Source organism: Mesoplodon densirostris, chromosome 1 (genome assembly GCF_025265405.1).
Source record: "Mesoplodon densirostris isolate mMesDen1 chromosome 1, mMesDen1 primary haplotype, whole genome shotgun sequence".
NCBI classification, from domain to species: Eukaryota; Metazoa; Chordata; class Mammalia; order Artiodactyla; family Ziphiidae; genus Mesoplodon; species Mesoplodon densirostris.
In genome coordinates this window covers 220,076,865-220,095,910 of record NC_082661.1, presented here as the reverse complement: position 1 = coordinate 220,095,910, position 19,046 = coordinate 220,076,865, and the positions used below count along the sequence as shown (strand labels likewise).

At 44.9% G+C, this 19,046-nt stretch overlaps 1 protein-coding gene across 1 annotated transcript in view; it reads left to right on the top strand.

Moving 5' to 3' along the window:
- TSPAN5 (tetraspanin 5) overlaps window positions 1-16,615 on the top strand; it is a 176,341-nt gene extending 159,726 nt beyond the window's left edge. The window contains exons 3-8 of the mRNA XM_060094910.1: window positions 4,469-4,615; window positions 8,616-8,786; window positions 11,055-11,180; window positions 13,429-13,476; window positions 13,573-13,689; window positions 16,321-16,615. Coding sequence (XP_059950893.1) covers window positions 4,469-4,615; window positions 8,616-8,786; window positions 11,055-11,180; window positions 13,429-13,476; window positions 13,573-13,689; window positions 16,321-16,386 — 675 coding nt within the window. The 3' untranslated portion in view covers window positions 16,387-16,615. The remainder of the gene's footprint in view (window positions 1-4,468; window positions 4,616-8,615; window positions 8,787-11,054; window positions 11,181-13,428; window positions 13,477-13,572; window positions 13,690-16,320) is intronic.
- The last annotated feature ends 2,431 nt before the right edge of the window (window positions 16,616-19,046 follow it).

The window sequence follows — 19,046 nt, the reverse complement described above, 5'->3', positions numbered from 1 at the left end:
ATCCAGGGAGGAGGAGGAGGATTTATTCCTGGGGTGCAAATTCAGGCTCTGTGTGTGCTCTTCTCACGTCAGCAGCAGCTCTGTGTACAAAGGAGAGTAGCCAGATAACGTTTTGTATTGGTTTATTTTTTCAATAAGTTTGAGTTCTAAAAAGTTGTTATTTAAACCCAAGGACTGACCATTCAAGCCAACGTGGAGAACGGGAGCTGAAATCATGTACGTATTGTTGGTGACACAGGCAAAACCTAAAAGTTCCTTCCGGAACTGATTGTTTCATTAATGATGCTGAATTGATAGTGAGTCAACGTGAAGGAGATTATTTACACTGGCTCAGTTGCTGTGTTGACTGGAAATATCAGCCATCTGAGTAAAGGTATCATTAAATCCAACACTTCCCTCTATACTCCCCACCCCGCCCCGTCTGCTTCCCACCCCCGACCCAATACTATTTTCCAGTGTAGATTGTGAGCTTTAGTTTTGGTCGTGTGTGTGCTCGCACGCACATACATGCAACACTAAAGCACAGTTTATTCGAAGCTGTCGTGTTGTGTGGGACTCCTCAGGTGCAAATTCAGATCCAGATGCAACCACTCTATGTGATCAAGGGGTCTAAGGCTCCTGAGTGACTCACAGAACTCACGGTCAGGCCAGGGATTATAATACCGTCAGGATTTTCTTTCCCTACCCTTGCTCTTTGTTTTTCGCTACAGACTGACTTTCTCCACAAGGTGAAAAACACACTGCACGTGGCTCCAGAGTTGGGCCTTTTACAGCTTCAGCCACTAGAGACAGATGCCTATTCCAGATCCCGGTGTCGGAGGCAGGGGATTTCAGGCTCTCCGACTCCTCCCGGGGCGGTGGGGTCACGTGAGAACTGGCAGCTCTGAGGAGGTCGTGGAATGGGTTTGGGGAGGAGGAATCCTTACAAGAAGAGGGAGGCGCTGTTCCCTGAAGGAGAGGGTGGTGCCCACAGGTGCCCGGAAGACAAGGTGTCTGCTGCTGGTGTGCTTGCACATTCCTGAGGATTTACCACGAATCTCAATGTCTGTTTTAAATCACTTGGCAGACTTAACTGTAATCTTGGGTTTGTTTTTTTTTTTTTCTGCCGGCTTCTTGTCAACTACAAGCTTTAATTATAATCATTCTTCAGCTGGCGTGTCCTAGCGCTTCTTACTCAGCTGTCAAATTGAGCTTAACACAGTTAAAAAGTCCCGTGAAAGACCCCATCTTTGAGACAACAGAAGGCTGAACTGTCAACTGCCTGTCATTTTTGTAGCCCCCAGTCATTGTTGCCAGGATTATGTTCAGCTCCTCTTTGGTTTCTCCGTGTAGTTAGAAACAGTAAGACTGCTCTTCAGTGAGTATTTGGAGACGTTGCACAGGTGAAACAGTATGTCTTTTTTCCATCCCCATCCAGTTAGCCACCCTAATCCTCAGGAAAAGAAAACTGGGCCTTGACTGCCGTACTTTGTGTTTTAAGATTCGAGTTAGTTTCCGACTGATAACTACCTGGAATCCATTAAAAATAAAGTTTTTGGTTGTCTTTTCTGTCCTCTGCAGAATGTTATTTCCTACAACCTCTCCGTATCTGTCTCCAGCCCTGTCTTTTGCCAGAATGTGGGATTAAATGAGTAGAATCTTCAGCCCAGCTCAGCCCTCAAATGATTGTTGTTTCCATGGAAACAGTGGAAGGCCTCTCAATTAAAACTGCCCCTGCAGGCTGGGGAGGGTAAAAGTATGAAAATGAGTTTGAGAAGCCAAATTCTCACCCTCCAAATTAAACCCAGAGAGGACAGTGCTCCAGGAATCTACTGACAGTTGGGACCATACTTTTTTTTGCCTTTTGGGGAGGGAGGGTCTCGGTATTTCAGGTACAGGTGTGTGTTGGTTTGCTTGTTTTGCTAAATTCCTCAGATAACGTGTCCTGTTATCCATGGAGCTCTTTGTGTGCAGCCACGGATCATGGAAGAGTGTTTGGGAACAATCTGATTTTTGCCCAGACTTTGGTGTGAGTCACAAATAAAAAGCCCATTAAAGATGGATGAAATCATAGAATGGTCTTAAAACTGGAAGGAACCTAAAGGACAGTAAGTGCCAAGTTCCCCTCCTCTTTGAGAATCCCCCCTGGCGCGCTGCTGAGGGAGGCTCACAGCTTCGGCCCCCGCCCGGGGAAGCCCATGTTTCTCAGGCCGCGTTCGCTGCCCCTTTGCTGGAGACCCGCTGGTATTCGAAAGGCCTCTTTATCCCGGAACGGACGTCTCCTCCTGTGCCTTCCAGCTGTGCTGCTTCTGTTTGGTGCCAAGTAAACTGAATCTACTTCTTCTTCCATAATTATGTTGACTTTTTAAAGTGTAAGAATGTTATCACATACCCTCAAAGTCCTCTCTTCCCCTGGCTGAGCAGGTCCAAAACATTAAGACCTTAAATATTACCACCTATGCTTAAAGGCATTCTGAGGGGAGAAGTTGATTTCCTTCCAATTCTGGACCCTCACCACTGTCGCTTAGATTTTGTTTGACTTCTGGCAATTTTTTTTTTTTTTCTCAGCATCATTTGGGTAGGTGGAGAATTGGTTACAGTATTTCTGGGTTTTCCTATCCCCGCCCCCTGGAGTATTCATAGTTCAGAGCTTGGAAATCTAAGAAACACAAGGTTGGATCAAACCATTGATCTATGCAGTTTCACGAAGGGTGTGGTTGCCTCGTATGATGTCACCCCAGACATTAGTGAATACACCCTACATTCCTGAGTGTTTAATAATCTCTCAGCCCTTCATCTCTGACTTTATAACTCTGGCCTTTTTCATAAGGTTTAAGTTGTGCACTTTAGGAGTCCTTTGTGTCTCATACGTGTTCTATTATTAGTATCCTATTATTGTCCTTAAAGTGATTCCTGCCCACCTTGCGCCCGCCCCTGCAAGAAACAGAAACCTTATAAACAGAATTCTCTTGTTCAGTGTTCCTACAACCTTAAAATGGGTTAAAACATAGAAACCCTAAACTCAGGTGTTGATTACTGCTGACTGAAGAGTGCCGGGAAGCAAGTACATAGCTTCCACTTGGTAGAGAAAGATGATTGAGGCAGACGCTCTGTTCTGATTCTAAAAAATCAGTAGCGGTGTGACCTTCAGCAAATCACCAGACTTCTCTGGGCTCTATTTTCCTCGAGGATAAAATGAGATGAGTATTCCTGTTTTTCCAGGTTGTTGGGAATGCTTTGAAAACAAATTGTTTAATATTAAGGCTTTACAGCAAACTATACCGTGGTACTCTGGGGGTATTTTGAGAGCTCAAAACAAATTTAATGATAAGAAAATAAGATACTGATGATATCGGGTATTTAAGACTCACATGCCTCCACAGTTTCAAAATAGCAGTAGCTGGCCTCTGTAAGAATGAATAGTAAATATATACCTTCCATTGTAGAGGAAAAAAATCTCATAAAATTTCTAACTTAGGTTCTGGGTGGTATTTGATGTGGTATATCACACTTAAGGGAGAAAGAATTTCAGTAAAGAAGTGGCATTGTTTGTGGAGAAATGAAATTACTCTGGGTTCTTTTGGCAGGAGAACAAACGGGTTGCAAGCCGGGGAGTAACCTTTGATTTTTAAGTCATTTAAATGAGGGTAAGGAAATACCCTAATAACTCAATGTGGAAAAGCCATCAGCACAAACCACCCAGGTGGGCTTTGGGGATCTGAGCCTGATAGGGTCTCCCAGGGAGCTGAAGGGTGGACCTGAGGTGAGCTTTTCCCTGGAAAACTTTTAGGGGCTTGTGGCTGGGACTGGCTGCCCTATTAGCTTTAAGATTCCAGCTCTACCCTATTTCCTGAGAAGTGCCAGTGGTTTGAAGGTGGCCCTTGTCTGGCATCTGCATGCCCTGGGGATGTAAGGATGACACCTCTCGGGTGTTGAGAGGTGTCTTTCTTACACATCTGTTTTTCACTCAGACCACTTATATTTGGAGACATAGAAAGCAAAGTAACATCCACGTCTTCTCCATACAGGGTCTGGTGACGGTTTCTAGGGGTCATGTCTTTGCTTTATGTAGTTTTACAAAAAATATGAACCCATCTAGACCTTGGAAAGTAGTTTTTCTTTTCTTTTGTTTTATCTATCTATCTATCTACCTACCTATCTACCTATCTTCCTTCCTTCCTTCCTTCCTTCTTTCTTTCTTTCTTTCTTTCTTTCTTTCTTTCTTTCTTTCTTTCTTTCTTTCTTTTTCTTTCTTTCTTTCTTTCTTCTTTTCTTTTCTTTTCTTTCTTTCTTTCTTTTTCTTTCTTTCTTTTCTTTCTTTCTGTCTGTCTGTCTTGCGGTGTTTCTTGATGTGACGTGACAGTCAGATACCTCTCAAGTTTTTCTTGGGGTGGGGTGGGGTGGGGAAAGGCAGAGGCAGTCATCTTTTCATGATAGAAAACTGACCCCGCCTACTGGCACCCTGTTGTGTGTTCTTTTCCGCTTCCAGGGAGTTCTGTCCAACATCTCTTCCATCACCGATCTTGGCGGCTTTGACCCAGTTTGGCTCTTCCTCGTGGTAGGAGGAGTGATGTTCATTCTGGGATTTGCTGGGTGCATTGGAGCTCTACGGGAAAACACTTTCCTTCTCAAGTTTGTAAGTACCGCACTCCGCTGTCAGGTTGAGAGCCAAACTCTCATCTCACATCAAAAGGACACCCTGTCTGCCAGCAAGAGTGAGCCGTACCAAAGGCACTGGCAGGCATGTGGCCTGGGTAATGCTTCTCCTGTAGGAGGGCTCCCTAGATACCCACCCTCCACCCTCCTCTGCCCCTGGCTTCTTAATAATATCAGCACCAGCCCCTCCCCATGCCATCCATGGAGGTTTGGTACATGGATGTCGTGAGTTTGCATTCCAATCCCTAAAATTGCTTTAGGACTAAGGTAGGTCTATCTAGGTACCTAGTTTTCTTCTTTTGAATGATTTTTTGCCCCCTCTTTTAAGCACATAGTCAGTAGAAAGCTGTTTAGGTAGTTGGTTTAGAGAAACCAGACCTAAGCACAGTGTCTGTGACATGTCCAGATTAAATCTGTTAAGCAGTAGGTTCTGGTGAACAGAAACAGTAAATGCATACCTCCTGTGTTCTCTGCCAGCACAAAGGCCTCCTTTGTGTGACCAGCATAATTTTTAGATCCCTTGCGGGGTATTTGGTGTGATCATTGTTAGCCTGAATCTTTTTGGAGGAGGAGTTTAACCAGGGGGTAGATAAGTATTAAAAGTCGAGAATGAAAAGTAAAAGGCTTTTCCTTTGGAGATTCCTTCCTCAGGAGATCAAAATGGCATGTGTTAACTTGTGTGTGTTTGAAATCCGTTTGGTAGGTGTCGCCAGTGGTCAGCTTCAGCTAAGTGTGTCTGTCTGTCTCGAGCTTGGCATTCTGGTGAGCGTCTGTCTCACAGCCCAACGTACGACAGCATCCACTCCCCTCCCCAAGAACAGAAAAATGATTTTTCAGAACCCCACCATCCTGTGGTGAGGGAAGATGGTGGGACTTTGGAAGAACAGCCTTAGTGTTATATCCCCTGTTCCTAGGGTCATTCTCCACCTCGGCTGACACATCATCATCTAACGGCATTTTCATTTAAAACAAGAGCATTGCCCAGAACTAGCCCCAACGGCCTTGCCCTGTGTGATTCCCTTCCCCCACACTTCTGCCCCATCTCCTCTGGCATCTTTTCTTGAATTGCCCTAAGAAGAGCAGACTCGCTGTCCCCTCACTGTCCCCCTGGGCTAGCTCATTTTGCATTTGGGCGGCTCTGCTTCAGACAAGGTTCTGGAGGCTGTTCTGAAAGTTCATATGACTCATGCTAACAGGGAAAACCAAGGGATGCTTGGTCCTGTGTACAATGTGATGAGCAGTTGGTTCTCTGTTCTTTATACATAGGTCTGTGTTGGGAAGAGTTTTCCAAGACTCCCTTTGTCTTACACACACACACACACACACACACACTTACTTCATTCCTCACCGAGTCTTGACCTCTGGAGCCCTCAGGAGAGCTTTGTCCCTGATTGTGACCTACCAGCCTGCCCGTCTTCTTGGTGTGAGATACTTGTAAATGCTTGAGCTCACCTCACTCAGCTTTTCTGTAGCCTCACTGGGCCACAGATCATACTTACTACTGGCCACTATTTTATCAGCGTTAGTCTCCCCTTTACTGTGACTTCCTTGCATAGAGTTTAGTTTATAAGGGTACCCTGTTTAATATAGTTGATGATTTTTGTAGTTGAAGATACCAGAGCTAGCTGAACAGGCAGAAAGACATACATTTCTCTAGACTGGCATCTTAATTTATAAAGTCCCACATTGGAAATGAAGAGAACTGTGTTGTTTCTTGGCTTTTTTAAGTCTTGGAGAATAGTTTAAATGCCCTCTCTCTCCATTTAGTACAAACAATCAAAACGGGCCTAGAATATGCTTTGAGCAGGAGATATGAAGGAAGTAGGAAGTAATGTCAACATGGCTCCAAACAGCTTCAAACATCTGATGTCATAAAGCTAAGAGAACTGCTGGGGGGAAAAAATCCGGGAGCTGAGAAAATGGAGCTTCCTGACTGACTGAGGCCCCTGGATGAAGCCTGTGAGTCAGTCTCTGCACCTTCAGAAATGGGGGAAATTAGCTCATAGGACCCGAAGGATGCTGATTTCTGCCAAATATTTGATAAGAATTTAATTTGGACTCAATTTCTGATACATATATTATGTAACATTATGAAAAAACTTACCAGGGTGACTGGGCCTCACCTTGATAGAGGGGAGAACAAAAATCTAATGAAAACCTTTGCATGACCTCTGTTCTGCTCTTTTGCGTGCGTGCGCCTGTGAACTAGCTATGATTCTCTCATTTCTATAGTGTGATAACTGTCGTATTTACCTGTGTAGAGTAGTACCCGCTAAAGGAGGGAGTCATTTTATGTGGTGGGGTAGGCATTGTGTGAAAGTGATAGGATTTTTTTTCTTTCCTTTTTTCTAGATTGAGGAAAGCTCACTTTGAAATTAGGCGTACTACTGATGATGGTTAAGAACTGTTTAGATTCTATTTCTAAAGTGAATTCATCAAGGACAGATGACCAGGAGCTCTATGGAACCTGAGGGGCTGAGCTGGAGCGTCTAGCGTTGGGACCTAGACCTTGGGGTCCTAGACTTGGGCAGGCACTTCTTCCTTCCTTCCACCCCTCCCCTCATGCCCATCCTCCCAGAATGGCACTTGGCACCCTGGATAAACACTGCCAGATATGCTGACATCTAATGTGGGAAGACCTGACCCCACGGCCCTTTCCCACCCTCACATAAGACTGGGGGCTCTTTGGAGTCAGAGCTGTGGTCCTACTTATCCTCGCCTCTGCAAAGCCCACCTAGGCCCGAGCCTGATGTCTTGTGGGCCATTCAGTAGGTGTTTGCTGACTGAATAACCGTTTTTTGTCTTTTATTTTCGTAAGTAGCTGTAGCTTCCTTTGCAGCCGTCGCCAACATATTTTCCTCTTGGTCGGCTGCTTGCCGTCTGCTCGCTGAATGCAGGCACAGCAGACCGTAGCCTCTCTACCTCCCCAGCCTCTCCTGTGTGGCAGGAGCCCTCAGGAGCTCGGCTCAGCAGGTGGCCCCAGTGCCACCCTTTCTGCCCTTGTCCACAGAAGTTTGCCTGCCGTTTACCCTCTGGTCCTTCACGGCCTCATTTCTCGTAAATGGCTTGAGCAAAATAGCTTGAAAAGGGTGAGAACATGGGGGTGGGAGGAAGTGGAAGGAACCGTGGGCGTGAGCGGGACGTTGATGTGACTAAGATGAGACATTTCTGGGTCTTCTAGATGAAAGGGAAGTTTCTCCAGATTTATGGGCAATTACCTTGCAACCCATGGTCTCCAGCCTTCCTTTTAAATTCTCGCTGTCTGCGTCAACCGGAAGTCTTCCTCTGGCTGCGTGTTGATGCTCTTTAAAATATTCTGAGCCTGGTGCTTCACAAAGGAAAGCTGGCACAGCTTGCTGTCCCAAGAAAGCCCTCAACCCAGTGGTTTCATTTTGTTTTCATCATGGGAAGTTATTTTCATGTTACAGCTGCCCCCACCCAGTTCCTCTTTGACCTTTTCACCTAAAATGAACCCATCTGCTGTTTCACCCCGTGTAGCAGGTGCAAAGGGGAATTAACACAGTATCTGAATCTGGAAAAGGACTAGATTGCATACAGAATCAAGGCCACAGTAACAAATGACAGGCGATCTTAAAATACTGGGCTGATTTATCTTTCAGCGTTACAAAAGCTTACTAGAGGTAGGAGCAGGTTGTTGTTCAAGCGTCTGACGAATGCATTAATCAGGAGAAATTCATTAGGCCTTAGTGTGGGTCTAATGAGGAATTCCTGTTATCCACGTCTGCTTATGGGCTTTGTTGGTTAATTACCAAATGGAACACCAGAGCCCCTAAAATGTGATTCTGAAGTGATTTTTTAAAACCCTTTCTTGGAGTGTACTATTCTATTAATGAATCTTAAGAAACTGACATGGGTAACAACCCAATGGTATTATAAACCTTTTTAGAAGGAAACATTTGACTGTATAGGATCAAAATAGCCCTTATAACTGTTCTCTGTGTATGTGCCTTTTGTTTTAGTTTTCTGTATTCCTGGGAATTATTTTCTTCCTGGAGCTCACGGCCGGGGTTCTGGCATTTGTTTTCAAAGACTGGATCAAAGACCAGCTGTATTTCTTTATAAACAACAACATCAGAGCGTACAGGGATGACATTGATTTGCAAAACCTCATAGACTTCACCCAGGAATATGTAAGTTTAAATTTGGTATATTTTCAAGTTGAAAGCCTTCTCGGAAGGGTGACCCCAATGAAAACTCCTCCTGGCTTCTGCATCTGCCAGCTGGAACCTACCTCTGACTTTTCTGCATGGGTTTTTGTCTGTTTGCTTGTGTATTTATTATTTTCTGACCTGTTCTAGGGCATACACGATATGTACCCTAATGGGAAATGTCTTATTTTCACTTACCTCAATTTCTACTAAGAACAAGGAAGAAACCTCTTAGGCAAAAAGGTTAGAGTCAAAGGTGCCCATTCCTATCGACATTTGAAGACTATTGTTTTGCTGTAGGTTTAACCCTGTTCTTTGGTGTTAGATGTGGGTTCGTTCCTCTTCTTGGCCCCCTTTTGGATCATTCTCCACACTTCACAGCTCATAATAATATACTTAGTCAATAGAATGTTTATCCACAAAGTTCCTAGGATTGTGCCTATCCAAATATTATTATAGCACCTGCAGCTAAACTGAAAGTCAAGCCTCGGTGGCTTCTCACAAGTGAAGAGCCTGTGGAGTAGAACCATCCCACTCAGGTTTCTCAACGTTACGACGTGACAGCCTCTGCGATGCGAACGAAGTAGCGGATGCCCTGTTCCACTCACAACGCAGAATGGTATAAACAAGAGTTCGGAAGACACAGCTAGTGCCAGAATCTGATTAGCTAAGTGACCTTGGGCTAATAGGACCTTGAGCTATTTCCCCAAGAGTAAAATGGGAATAATAGTAGCAACTACTGAACTCATGGGGATAGCACGGCACTCTCATAAGACGTACGTGGTTTTATATGAGGCTTCAGGTGTTATTGTCCTACAAACTGACAGGCCTTTATTTGCATGCGCTGAGAAACTGGATAAAGTGAGCAGACCTGGAGAGCCGTGTCCGTGACATTCACGTATATGGCAGAACTGGAGGGCAGACAGAAACTCAGCGGACCAGTGGCTGGCTCTTGGTTGGACAGGTTTCCAGAGTGAGCTGGGGTCCCTTTGATAAAGGGAGGAGAGGGCTGCATCGGCGCTCGCCGTGAGGGAGGCCCCCTGCCCTCCTTAGGTGCTCGGAAGGGAGCTGAATTGTGTTGCCTTTGTTCGGTGACAGCAACGACTGTCCTGGAGCCTGCTGTCCCTCAGGTGTGAAATTAAGCCCTGTTTCATGTCCTCAGCAGGCTTCACTGTTTTGTTGGGTCATAATGGATGCAAGCTCACACCTTGCCAAGTATTATTGCTGACTAGTTTGCGTGACAAATCTGATGGAGCATTGTAGGCAAACTGGAGATGCACAGCCCAAACCCTCGGAAGACTCGATGAGTTGGAAGAACATGCGGATACACGTTGTCTTGAGATGCTGTCTGCTTTATATGGAGATTCTGTTATTTCATGTGATTTCACTTTTCTCTCATGGCCTTTAATACTTTGAAGTAGCTGTTGGTCTTGAAACCCTTAAAATGGTCAAGGCTTGATGTTTATTTAACTTGGAGAAGCAGGGCTAGTCCAGCATGGGGAGTGTCAAAGGGGCTTGTGATGGAAGCAGCCCTTGAATCAGGCCTCGTTTAAGACCCACTGAATTTAACAGCTTGTTTGATTATATTTTAATTAGATGATTGAATTTGTTTCAGGTTGAAAATGTAAATACATGCTCTTGTTTATCAAAATTCAGAGTAGAAACAGATAGAGAATGAAAAGTAAGCCTCTAAAACTTGGGGGACGGTAACGAGTACATTCACTATCTTGCTTGTGGTGATGGTTTTACGATGTATAAGTGCGTCAAAACTTATAAAATTGTATACTTTAAATATGTGCAGTTTATTGTATGTCAATTACACCTCAATCAAATGGATTTTTTAAAAAACCGTTCAGGTGTAGAGATGGAAATTTAAAAAAAAGTAAAGCCTCTAGATCTCCTACCCACAACTCCAGCTGCCTCCTTCAGACACTACCACTGTTTTCTGTCTTGCTTATCTCTAACTGGGCCCTGCTGTACAACTCCTGCTCTGCCCGTCTTCCACCTAACGCCACGGGTCTCATCAATTGTTTTCTAAGTCTCACGCCAACACATCCTTACAAACCTTCAGCCTTACCTTGGAAGCTTTTACAGGGGCCCTTTAGGTTCAGTTGGTTTAAAAATAAATTCTGAGATACAGAGAAGGTTAGAGCTGGCAGAGGCTGGGTGTGGGTCGTCCTGGCGGGTGCAAGTGTAGGCACCTGGTCGCCTCCAAGTCGAGATGTTCTAATTCTCTCCTGTTTGCTCTAGTGGCAGTGCTGTGGGGCTTTTGGAGCTGATGATTGGAACCTAAATATTTACTTCAATTGCACAGATTCCAATGCAAGTCGAGAGCGATGCGGCGTGCCCTTCTCCTGCTGTACTAAAGACCCCGCAGTAAGTGGCTGCCAGCAACCCGTTGGCCTGCTCCACGCATCACACCGAGAGCATGTGTGGGATGAGCAGAGTGGTTTTTTTCTGGAAACCTCTTCTTAGCCTCTCATTCCTAACTGTAGCTCCTGTAGGGGGGTTAGTGCTCAGATCTTCCCCGTAGGAGTAATCATCCCTGACATTAATTTAGCGGTACGTGCTGGTTCCTATTCTAAGCCTTTTTGTGTGTTGGCTTAAGTTTGGAACATCCCTACTGGCAGATACCACCATTATCTTCCCTTTTCAGGTGAAATCAAGGCCCGTGGAGTTTAAGTAACTTTCCCAAGCTCACACTGCTGGCAAGTGATGGAACTGAGCTTAGGCTCAGGCAGCTGCCTGTATTGCCTGTGATTCCTTCTTTGCAAGAAGGATGGGCTTGTGTGGAAGCTCTCTGCATTGCTTGGGGTTAGTAACCCTTTTCTTTTTTTTTTTTTTTTTTCGGTATGCGGGCCTCTCACTGTTGTGGCCTCCCCCGTTGCAGAGCACAGGCTCCGGGCGCGCAGGCTCCGGACGCGCAGGCTCAGCGGCCATGGCTCACGGGCCCAGCCGCTCCGCGGCATATGGGATCCTCCCAGACCGGGGCACGAACCCGTATCCCCTGCATCGGCAGGCAGACTCTCAACCACTTGCGCCACCAGGGAGGCCCCAGTAACCCTTTTCTTGCTGACTTAGCTCCGAAGGAATACTAGGAGTAGCAGAAGCGTTTGAGACAAGATAGGACGAGACCACTTGCAGGAAGACTGCAGCTGCCCAGACCCTGGGCCGGAATGACTACAGTCATTCTTTTTTTAAAAAAACAAAAACATAAAACCTGTTCACAAGCCACCCTCTTTACCACAGGTTTGATTGTATTTTGAGTCAAATCATGTGCCTGGTATATAGAACAGCTTAAACTGCAGCACCCCTGCTATAAGTTAAAAGGCAGAATTGAGGGTTAGAACAATACATGTGAGAGAGAAGGTGCCCCCGGCCCTTCTGTCCTCTTCAGCCTCTCTCTCTCCCCAGGTGTCCTCTCTCAGACCCGCCCTTCTCCACAAGGAACAGAGCAGAGTGGGGGCTGATGAGTTCATGGCCGATTTTCCCCTGCAAGGGAGGGGGGGTGCGGGGCTCTTTAAAAGGGGGCGTGGCTCGTCTGTAAGGATACTGAATCGTTATGCTGTACCCCTGAAGCTAATACAATATTGCAAATCTACTACACTTCGATTTTAAAAAAAATGAAAAAAAAAAAAGAGAGAGAAGAGGGGACAGTGGTTTGAGGTAGCAAAGCACAGCCTCTCGTCGGCTGCCCCCCAGAGGGGGTCTGAAGGAGACAGAGGCGGTGAGGACTGCGCTGCCCCGCTCCGAGCCCTCAGCGGCAACGCCAGCCTTTCCCACTAGCTCACTTCTCCTTTCCTCTGAGGAGGCTGGGAGGCAAGAGAGCGCCCAGCACAGAGCCCAGGGCGCCCACCCAGGCAGTAGATGCAAGCCCTGCCCTCTCCGTCTCCAGCCCCTGCCCTGAGTTACCGTTCCATCAGAAGAATTCTGAAGATTCTCAGGTGTTGTGCCCCCCTTTCAACGACAGATCCTCTGGGTAGAGATATCTCATTCCATAAATGCTGAGCTAATAAAATCCACCCCATACCCTCCAGAGGGGAAACATAAACAAACCTAAAGCAGCGGAACCCACGTTTCTGATCAGGCCTATAAGATTTCAGGGCATCTGTCCATGTGCTGTGTGGTCAGGGTATCATTTTTAATTACCAAAATAATTCATTCTCATTGAAAAATCATTTAAATCACATACAAGTATATAGATTCAAAAGTAGAATTCCCCCCAGAAGATCATAAGTGAAGATAGTCATTATGAAAGTAATTATAAGAAACCTTTTAACTGTGGTTTTTATGTCTCCAGTTTCCTAGACCCATAAGCTTCTTGAGATGATCAACTTTGAATCTAGAGCCTCCCACATAATGGAATTACTAGTCTTTCTGATATTTCCTGAGTCTCAGTTTTCCTCATTTGGAAAGGAAGGGATATTTAATACCTACTTCTGAGGATGGTTATAATAATTTCATGGAATTGTGTGTAAAGGTGTTTAACATGGTGCCTGGGACGTCTGTGTGCCCAAATAAACATTTTCTGACCAGCACTTAACAGGGGTCTTCTGCTGACCCCTAGGGGGGCTTCCTCTCTGACGACAGTGAATTTCACTCTTCTGTTTCTTTTCTCCACCAGGAAGATGTCATCAACACTCAGTGTGGCTATGATGCCAGGCAAAAACCAGTAAGTGGAAACTCATCTTGTCGCTTAGCACGAAGGGTGTTGGAGGAGCTTTTGAACTTGCTTAGTGACGCTGTGCTCTCCTCTTCCCTTCTGAAGGAAGTCGATCAGCAGATCGTAATCTACACGAAAGGCTGTGTGCCCCAGTTTGAGAAGTGGTTGCAGGACAACTTAACCATTGTGGCTGGTATTTTCATAGGCATTGCATTGCTACAGGTAAGATGGATGTCGCAGGGAAATGATGCCCTGGGAGAGCGCTCACCAGGACAGGAGCTTTGCTTATTCACCATCATTTCACAGCTTTTCAGACCCATTGGAGGGCTGGGGAACAGACCTCAACTGTATTTGGTGTGTATTTTATTAAAGCTCTGATTTTAGATGCTACTGTCCTGAAAGACTTTAGGAAACCTTTTTTTTTTTCCTTTTCAAGAAAGAGAAATTGACTGGGTCAGTATCTGCCCGCTGGCATTCCAACATTGCCATGGACTCAGTAATGCGGCATTGTGACAGCTGGTCAGACAGGAATGGTCAGATGTAGAGCCTTGCCCAGTGGCAAGGCTCAGGCTTTTTGGAGTTTCACAGATACACTCTGCTCCTTCCTCTCTCTGGGCCACCTTGGCAAAGTGCTAGTGAGGGAAGGGAGCACCTACTTTTCCTCCTGGGAAGTCCCAAGAGCTAGGCTTTGCATCATATGGTGATGTGATACCTTTAACTTAGAGGGTCACAAATGAGGCGCCATGGTTGAAAGAAATTAAAGAAGACCTGAATAAATGGAAAGCCATTCGCATTCACAGATTGGAAGACTTAATATTGTTAAGGTGACAGTACTCCTGAAATTGATCTACAGATTCAGTGCAACCCCTACCAAAATTACAACGGCCTTTTTTGCAGAAATGGACAAGCTGATCCTACAACTCATATGGAAATTCAAGGGACCCAGAATAGCAAAACAAACTTTAAAAAGCACAAAGTTGGAGACTCCACACTTCCCAATTCAAAACTTACTGCAAAGCTACCGTGATCAAGATAGAGTGTACTGGCATAAGGTTGGACCTACAGATTAGTGGAATGGAATTGAAAGTTCAAAAAAAGCCTTTATATCTATGGTCAGCTGATATTTTGACCAGGAAACCAAGACCATTCAATGGAGAAACAATAGTCTTTTCATCAAACGGTGCTGGACCAACTGGATATCTATAGGCAAAAGACCCCTAACTCACATCACATATAAAAATTAACTCAAAATTCCCTGGTGGTCCAGTGATTAGGACTCTGAGCTTCCACTGCAGGAGCCCTGGGTTCGATCCCTGGTTGGGGGGGTCGGGGGGGGGCGCGCTAAGATCCTGCTAGCCGCATGGTTTGGCCAAAAAATTAAAATTAAAATTAACTCAAAACAGATCAAAGACCTAAATGTAAAAGGTAAAGCTATAAAAGTTTTAAAAGAAAATATAGGTGTAAATCTTTGTGACCTTGAATTAGGCAGTGTTTACTTAGATATGATACCAAAAGCACAAGCAACCAAAGGAAGAGTGGATAAATTGGGCTTCTTCAAAATTAAAAACTTCTGTGCTGAAAATGATACTATCAAGAAAGTGAAAAGAGAACCCACAAAATGGGAGAAAATATTTGCACATCAGTACATCTGTTAAGGATCCTGTATATAGAACATATGAAGAACAACTCAACAATAAAAGAAGACAAACCCAATTTAAAGGTGGGCAAAGGATTTGAATAGACATTTCTCCAAAGGAAATACACATTAGCTGTTTGTAATGACATCGTTAATTGTGAGGAAAATTCAAATCAAAAGCACAATGACATACCACTTCAAACATATCAAGATGGCTATAATAAAAAAGACAAACCAATAACAAGAGCTGGTTAGGATGTGGAGAAATTGGAACCCTCATACATTGCTGAAGGGAATGGAAATGATGCAGTCTCTTTGGAAAACAATTTGTCAGTTCATGAGAAAATTAAACAGAGTTACCATATGACCCAGCAATTCTACTCCTAGGTATGTGCCCAAAAGTACTGAAAACATGTTCACCCAAGAAGTTGTACACAGATGTTCAGAGCAGCATTATTTGCAATAGCCAAAAAGTGAAAACCATCTAAATGTCCATCATCTGAGGAATGGATAAACAAAATGTGGTGTATCCATACAATGGAATATTATTCAGCCATCTAAAAGATTGAACTACTGTTGCAAAATGGACGAACCTTGAAAACATTTTGCTACATGAAAGCAGATCAACACAAAAGGCCATATATTATATGATTCTGTTTATATTAAATGTCCAGAATAGGCCAATCCATAGCGATAGAATGTGGCTTAGTGGTTGCCAGGCCTGTCGGGATGGGGGTGGGGTCTGGATGACTGCTCATGGGTACAGAGTTTCTTTTTGGGGTAACGAAAATGTTCTGGATTTAGATAGCGGTGATAGTTGCACATCCTCACGAATATACCGAAAATCACTATAAATTATACACTTTAAAAGGATGAATTTTGTGGGATGTGAATTCTATCTCAATTTTTAAAAATCAAAGATTTTTTAAAAATGGAATTCAGGGCTTCCCTGGTGGCGCAGTGGTTGAGTCTGCCTGCCGATGCAGGGGACACGGGTTCGTGCCCCAGTCCGGGAAGATCCCACGTGCCGCGGAGCGGCTGGGCCCGTGAGCCATGGCCCCTGAGCCTGTGCTCTGCAACGGGAGAGGCCACAACAGTGAGAGGCCTATGTACCGCAAAAAAAAAAAAAAAAAAAAAATGGAATTCAGTAGCCAAAGAAAAGCCTAATCTAAAGTTAGAAGTTCTACTGTTTGACTGTCTTTTCCTTCCTTGCTCAGATTTTTGGGATCTGCCTGGCCCAGAACCTGGTGAGTGATATTGAAGCTGTCAGGGCTAGCTGGTAGAGTACCTGCAACAGCTGCCTCCAGACACTGGACAGACCCCGCCTTCCTGACCCTCCAGTGCACCCAACTGATACCCATGCTGCACGGACCCTAATCACAGAGGCATCCTGCGATCCCACCTGATGGAGCTGCCATCAGAACTTAGTTTTTGGGGGGTAGAACTGGGAAATGCTGCTCACTGACAGAATTAAAAAAAAAAAAATTAACCAGTATGAAAGCCGTTGCGCCGTGAATCTCTATTGTAGCCATGAATTTCTGGGTGGTTGGATACTTACCAAATGAGAAAAAAAGGGAGGGTGGGGGACCCAGATGTACCGAATTTGTGGAAAAGGCTTGTTCTCTGCTTCGGTAGTTGGAGGGCTGCTTTCTGTGCCATGGCCTGAGGAAGTGCGCCTTTACTAAAACTCAACCCCTTACCTGGGAGGGCTGTGGTTTCTCGGCATCCCTTCACTGTACATTTCAAGGAACTGCTACAACCATGGTCCCAAGAAGAAAACAGCTTGCCTTTGGGTTCGGATTTTGTGACCACATTCAACAAGGAACTTGGGTGGGCACGTCTGGTCTCTCCTGAAGTTTCTCCTGATAAGAGAAGTTGTAGATTCCTTGTGTGCTGAGCAGGGGCTTTGGAACACTTCATGATGCTGAATTTTAGCAGGACAGATCTCTTTTCTAAGTAGGCCTGAGCTTGATTTATCCGTGAAATCCAAGGAGAAAATGAGGTTAATTAGGAGGTAGTAACTGCTGCAGCGAACCAAATTAGTCGCCGGATTCTTTGGAAACTCTGGAACACTATGGGTTTCGTTTCGTTGTGGGTGTTTTTTTGTTTTTGTTTTTTTCTTCTTCCAAAAGTGAAAGCTATGATACAGTTTCTTAAATTTTAAAGATTTTTTTTACTCAGCTCGAATATTAATTTTTTATATAATCTCCCTGCATGACCTGTGAATCAATCCACCAGCTCCTTTTCCTGCCATCTTTTCTACAAACCTTTAAAAACGTTATTCGGTCAGCATTTATTTCGTGGGTTCACAGCCTTAAGAGATGTGTCCTCCCTGCCTGCGAAGGGACCGTCTGGGCCATCGCAAATGCTTCTGTGGACTCAACACTCTCTGAACCGTGTCGGTTGATCATCGTGGCCTCTTCTGCAGCCTCCCCGTCTTTCTCTTTGAAGGGAATTAAACCCAATTCTGAAATGATGTGGACACAATCAAAGCTTCTGATGGTTTCTTTCTTCTGGTTTTAGTTCGTTTTTATTAAAAACAAAAACAAAAAACCCCCGAGTGCATGGCCAGAGCTCCTTCTTTTCTTAGTACAGACTCACCATCAGGATGGTAACAAAGCACAAACTCTTTGGAGGGGAGAGCGTTGATGGGGCGAGTGTTCTGTGACACAAGGTGGGAAACACTTCCAGATACTACCACCTGCCCCCATTCCAGGTGGGAGGGATGAGTTTTGCCCCCAGATTTTAATCTTCCAGGTCCACCAGGATGTCGCACCCCCTGGGGAGGAGATGTTAGTCTGTGGAACACTGGGAAAACCACAGGTGTATTTTACGGTGATGACACACTTAAGCAACACAGAACTGGGCAGCCAGCTAGCATAGTTGGTGGAAACTTAGCAAGGTTTTCCATTTCAGCCCCATGTTGCATCGCTGTGGCTGATGAATGTGTCCATCTGCTCAAAGGACAAAAATTCTTTGAAAATCTAGTCTCCAGAGTTAAGGTGTGTATGACTCTGCATGTGTGTGTTTCTGCGTCTCTGTGTAGTTAGAGATGTTCGTTCCATATTCTGGCTGTAAGATGATTTTGTTTCATCTCTGCCCCCACCACTGTTGTCCTTCCATATTGTCATTCCAACGTGGAGAAGACTTGAGCTCTCCAGTTGGCACTCTTGTCTTGTTTGTTACCTCATTCTCTAGTGAACTCCACCTGACCAGTTGATTCAGAATCAGGCGAGCTTCCCACCCTTTGGCACATCCAGTGAAAGGCCAAACAGCAAGTCCAAGTGAGTTCTAAATTTTAATTAATCACCCTTTATTTTTTACACTTGAGAGTGGTTGTAATAAAGGTTGTCATTAATAAACTTGGTTCTACCTTACGTGGAGTTATGTCTGTCTTCATTCTCTCTTGCAGTTGTGAAATTCTCCAGTCCAGTGGTGATCAAACTTAAGTGTGCATTGGAATCACCTGGAAAGCTTGTTAAAACACAGGTTACTGGGTTTGCCCATCCCCAGGATTTCTAATTTAGTAGGTCTTGGGTGGAGCTTGAGAATGTGCATTTCTGACACGTTTCCAGGTGATGCTGTTGCTCCTTGTCTGGGAAGGACACTTGGAAAGGCACCATTCTCATCAGGTTCTCTTAGAGGGGAAAAGGAGAGGGGACATTTTGTGGCTGGGGAGGGGAGGGTCCCTTTGTGCTGCTGGACACGGACTGATGAGAGACGGGCAGAGCTGGGGATGGAGGAAGATCTCTGTCTCTGAAATCATTGTTTGCTGGTCACAATCACCTGGGCACCACGTAGAATGCAGATCAGGCCCTGCCCCAAGCAATTCTGGAGTGGGAGAGCCAGATCCTGTATTTTTAAGAAGCTCCCATGAAAATTTAATGCACAGTGAGATTTAGGACCCATGGACTTAGGTAAATCTTAATGATATTCACAGGCC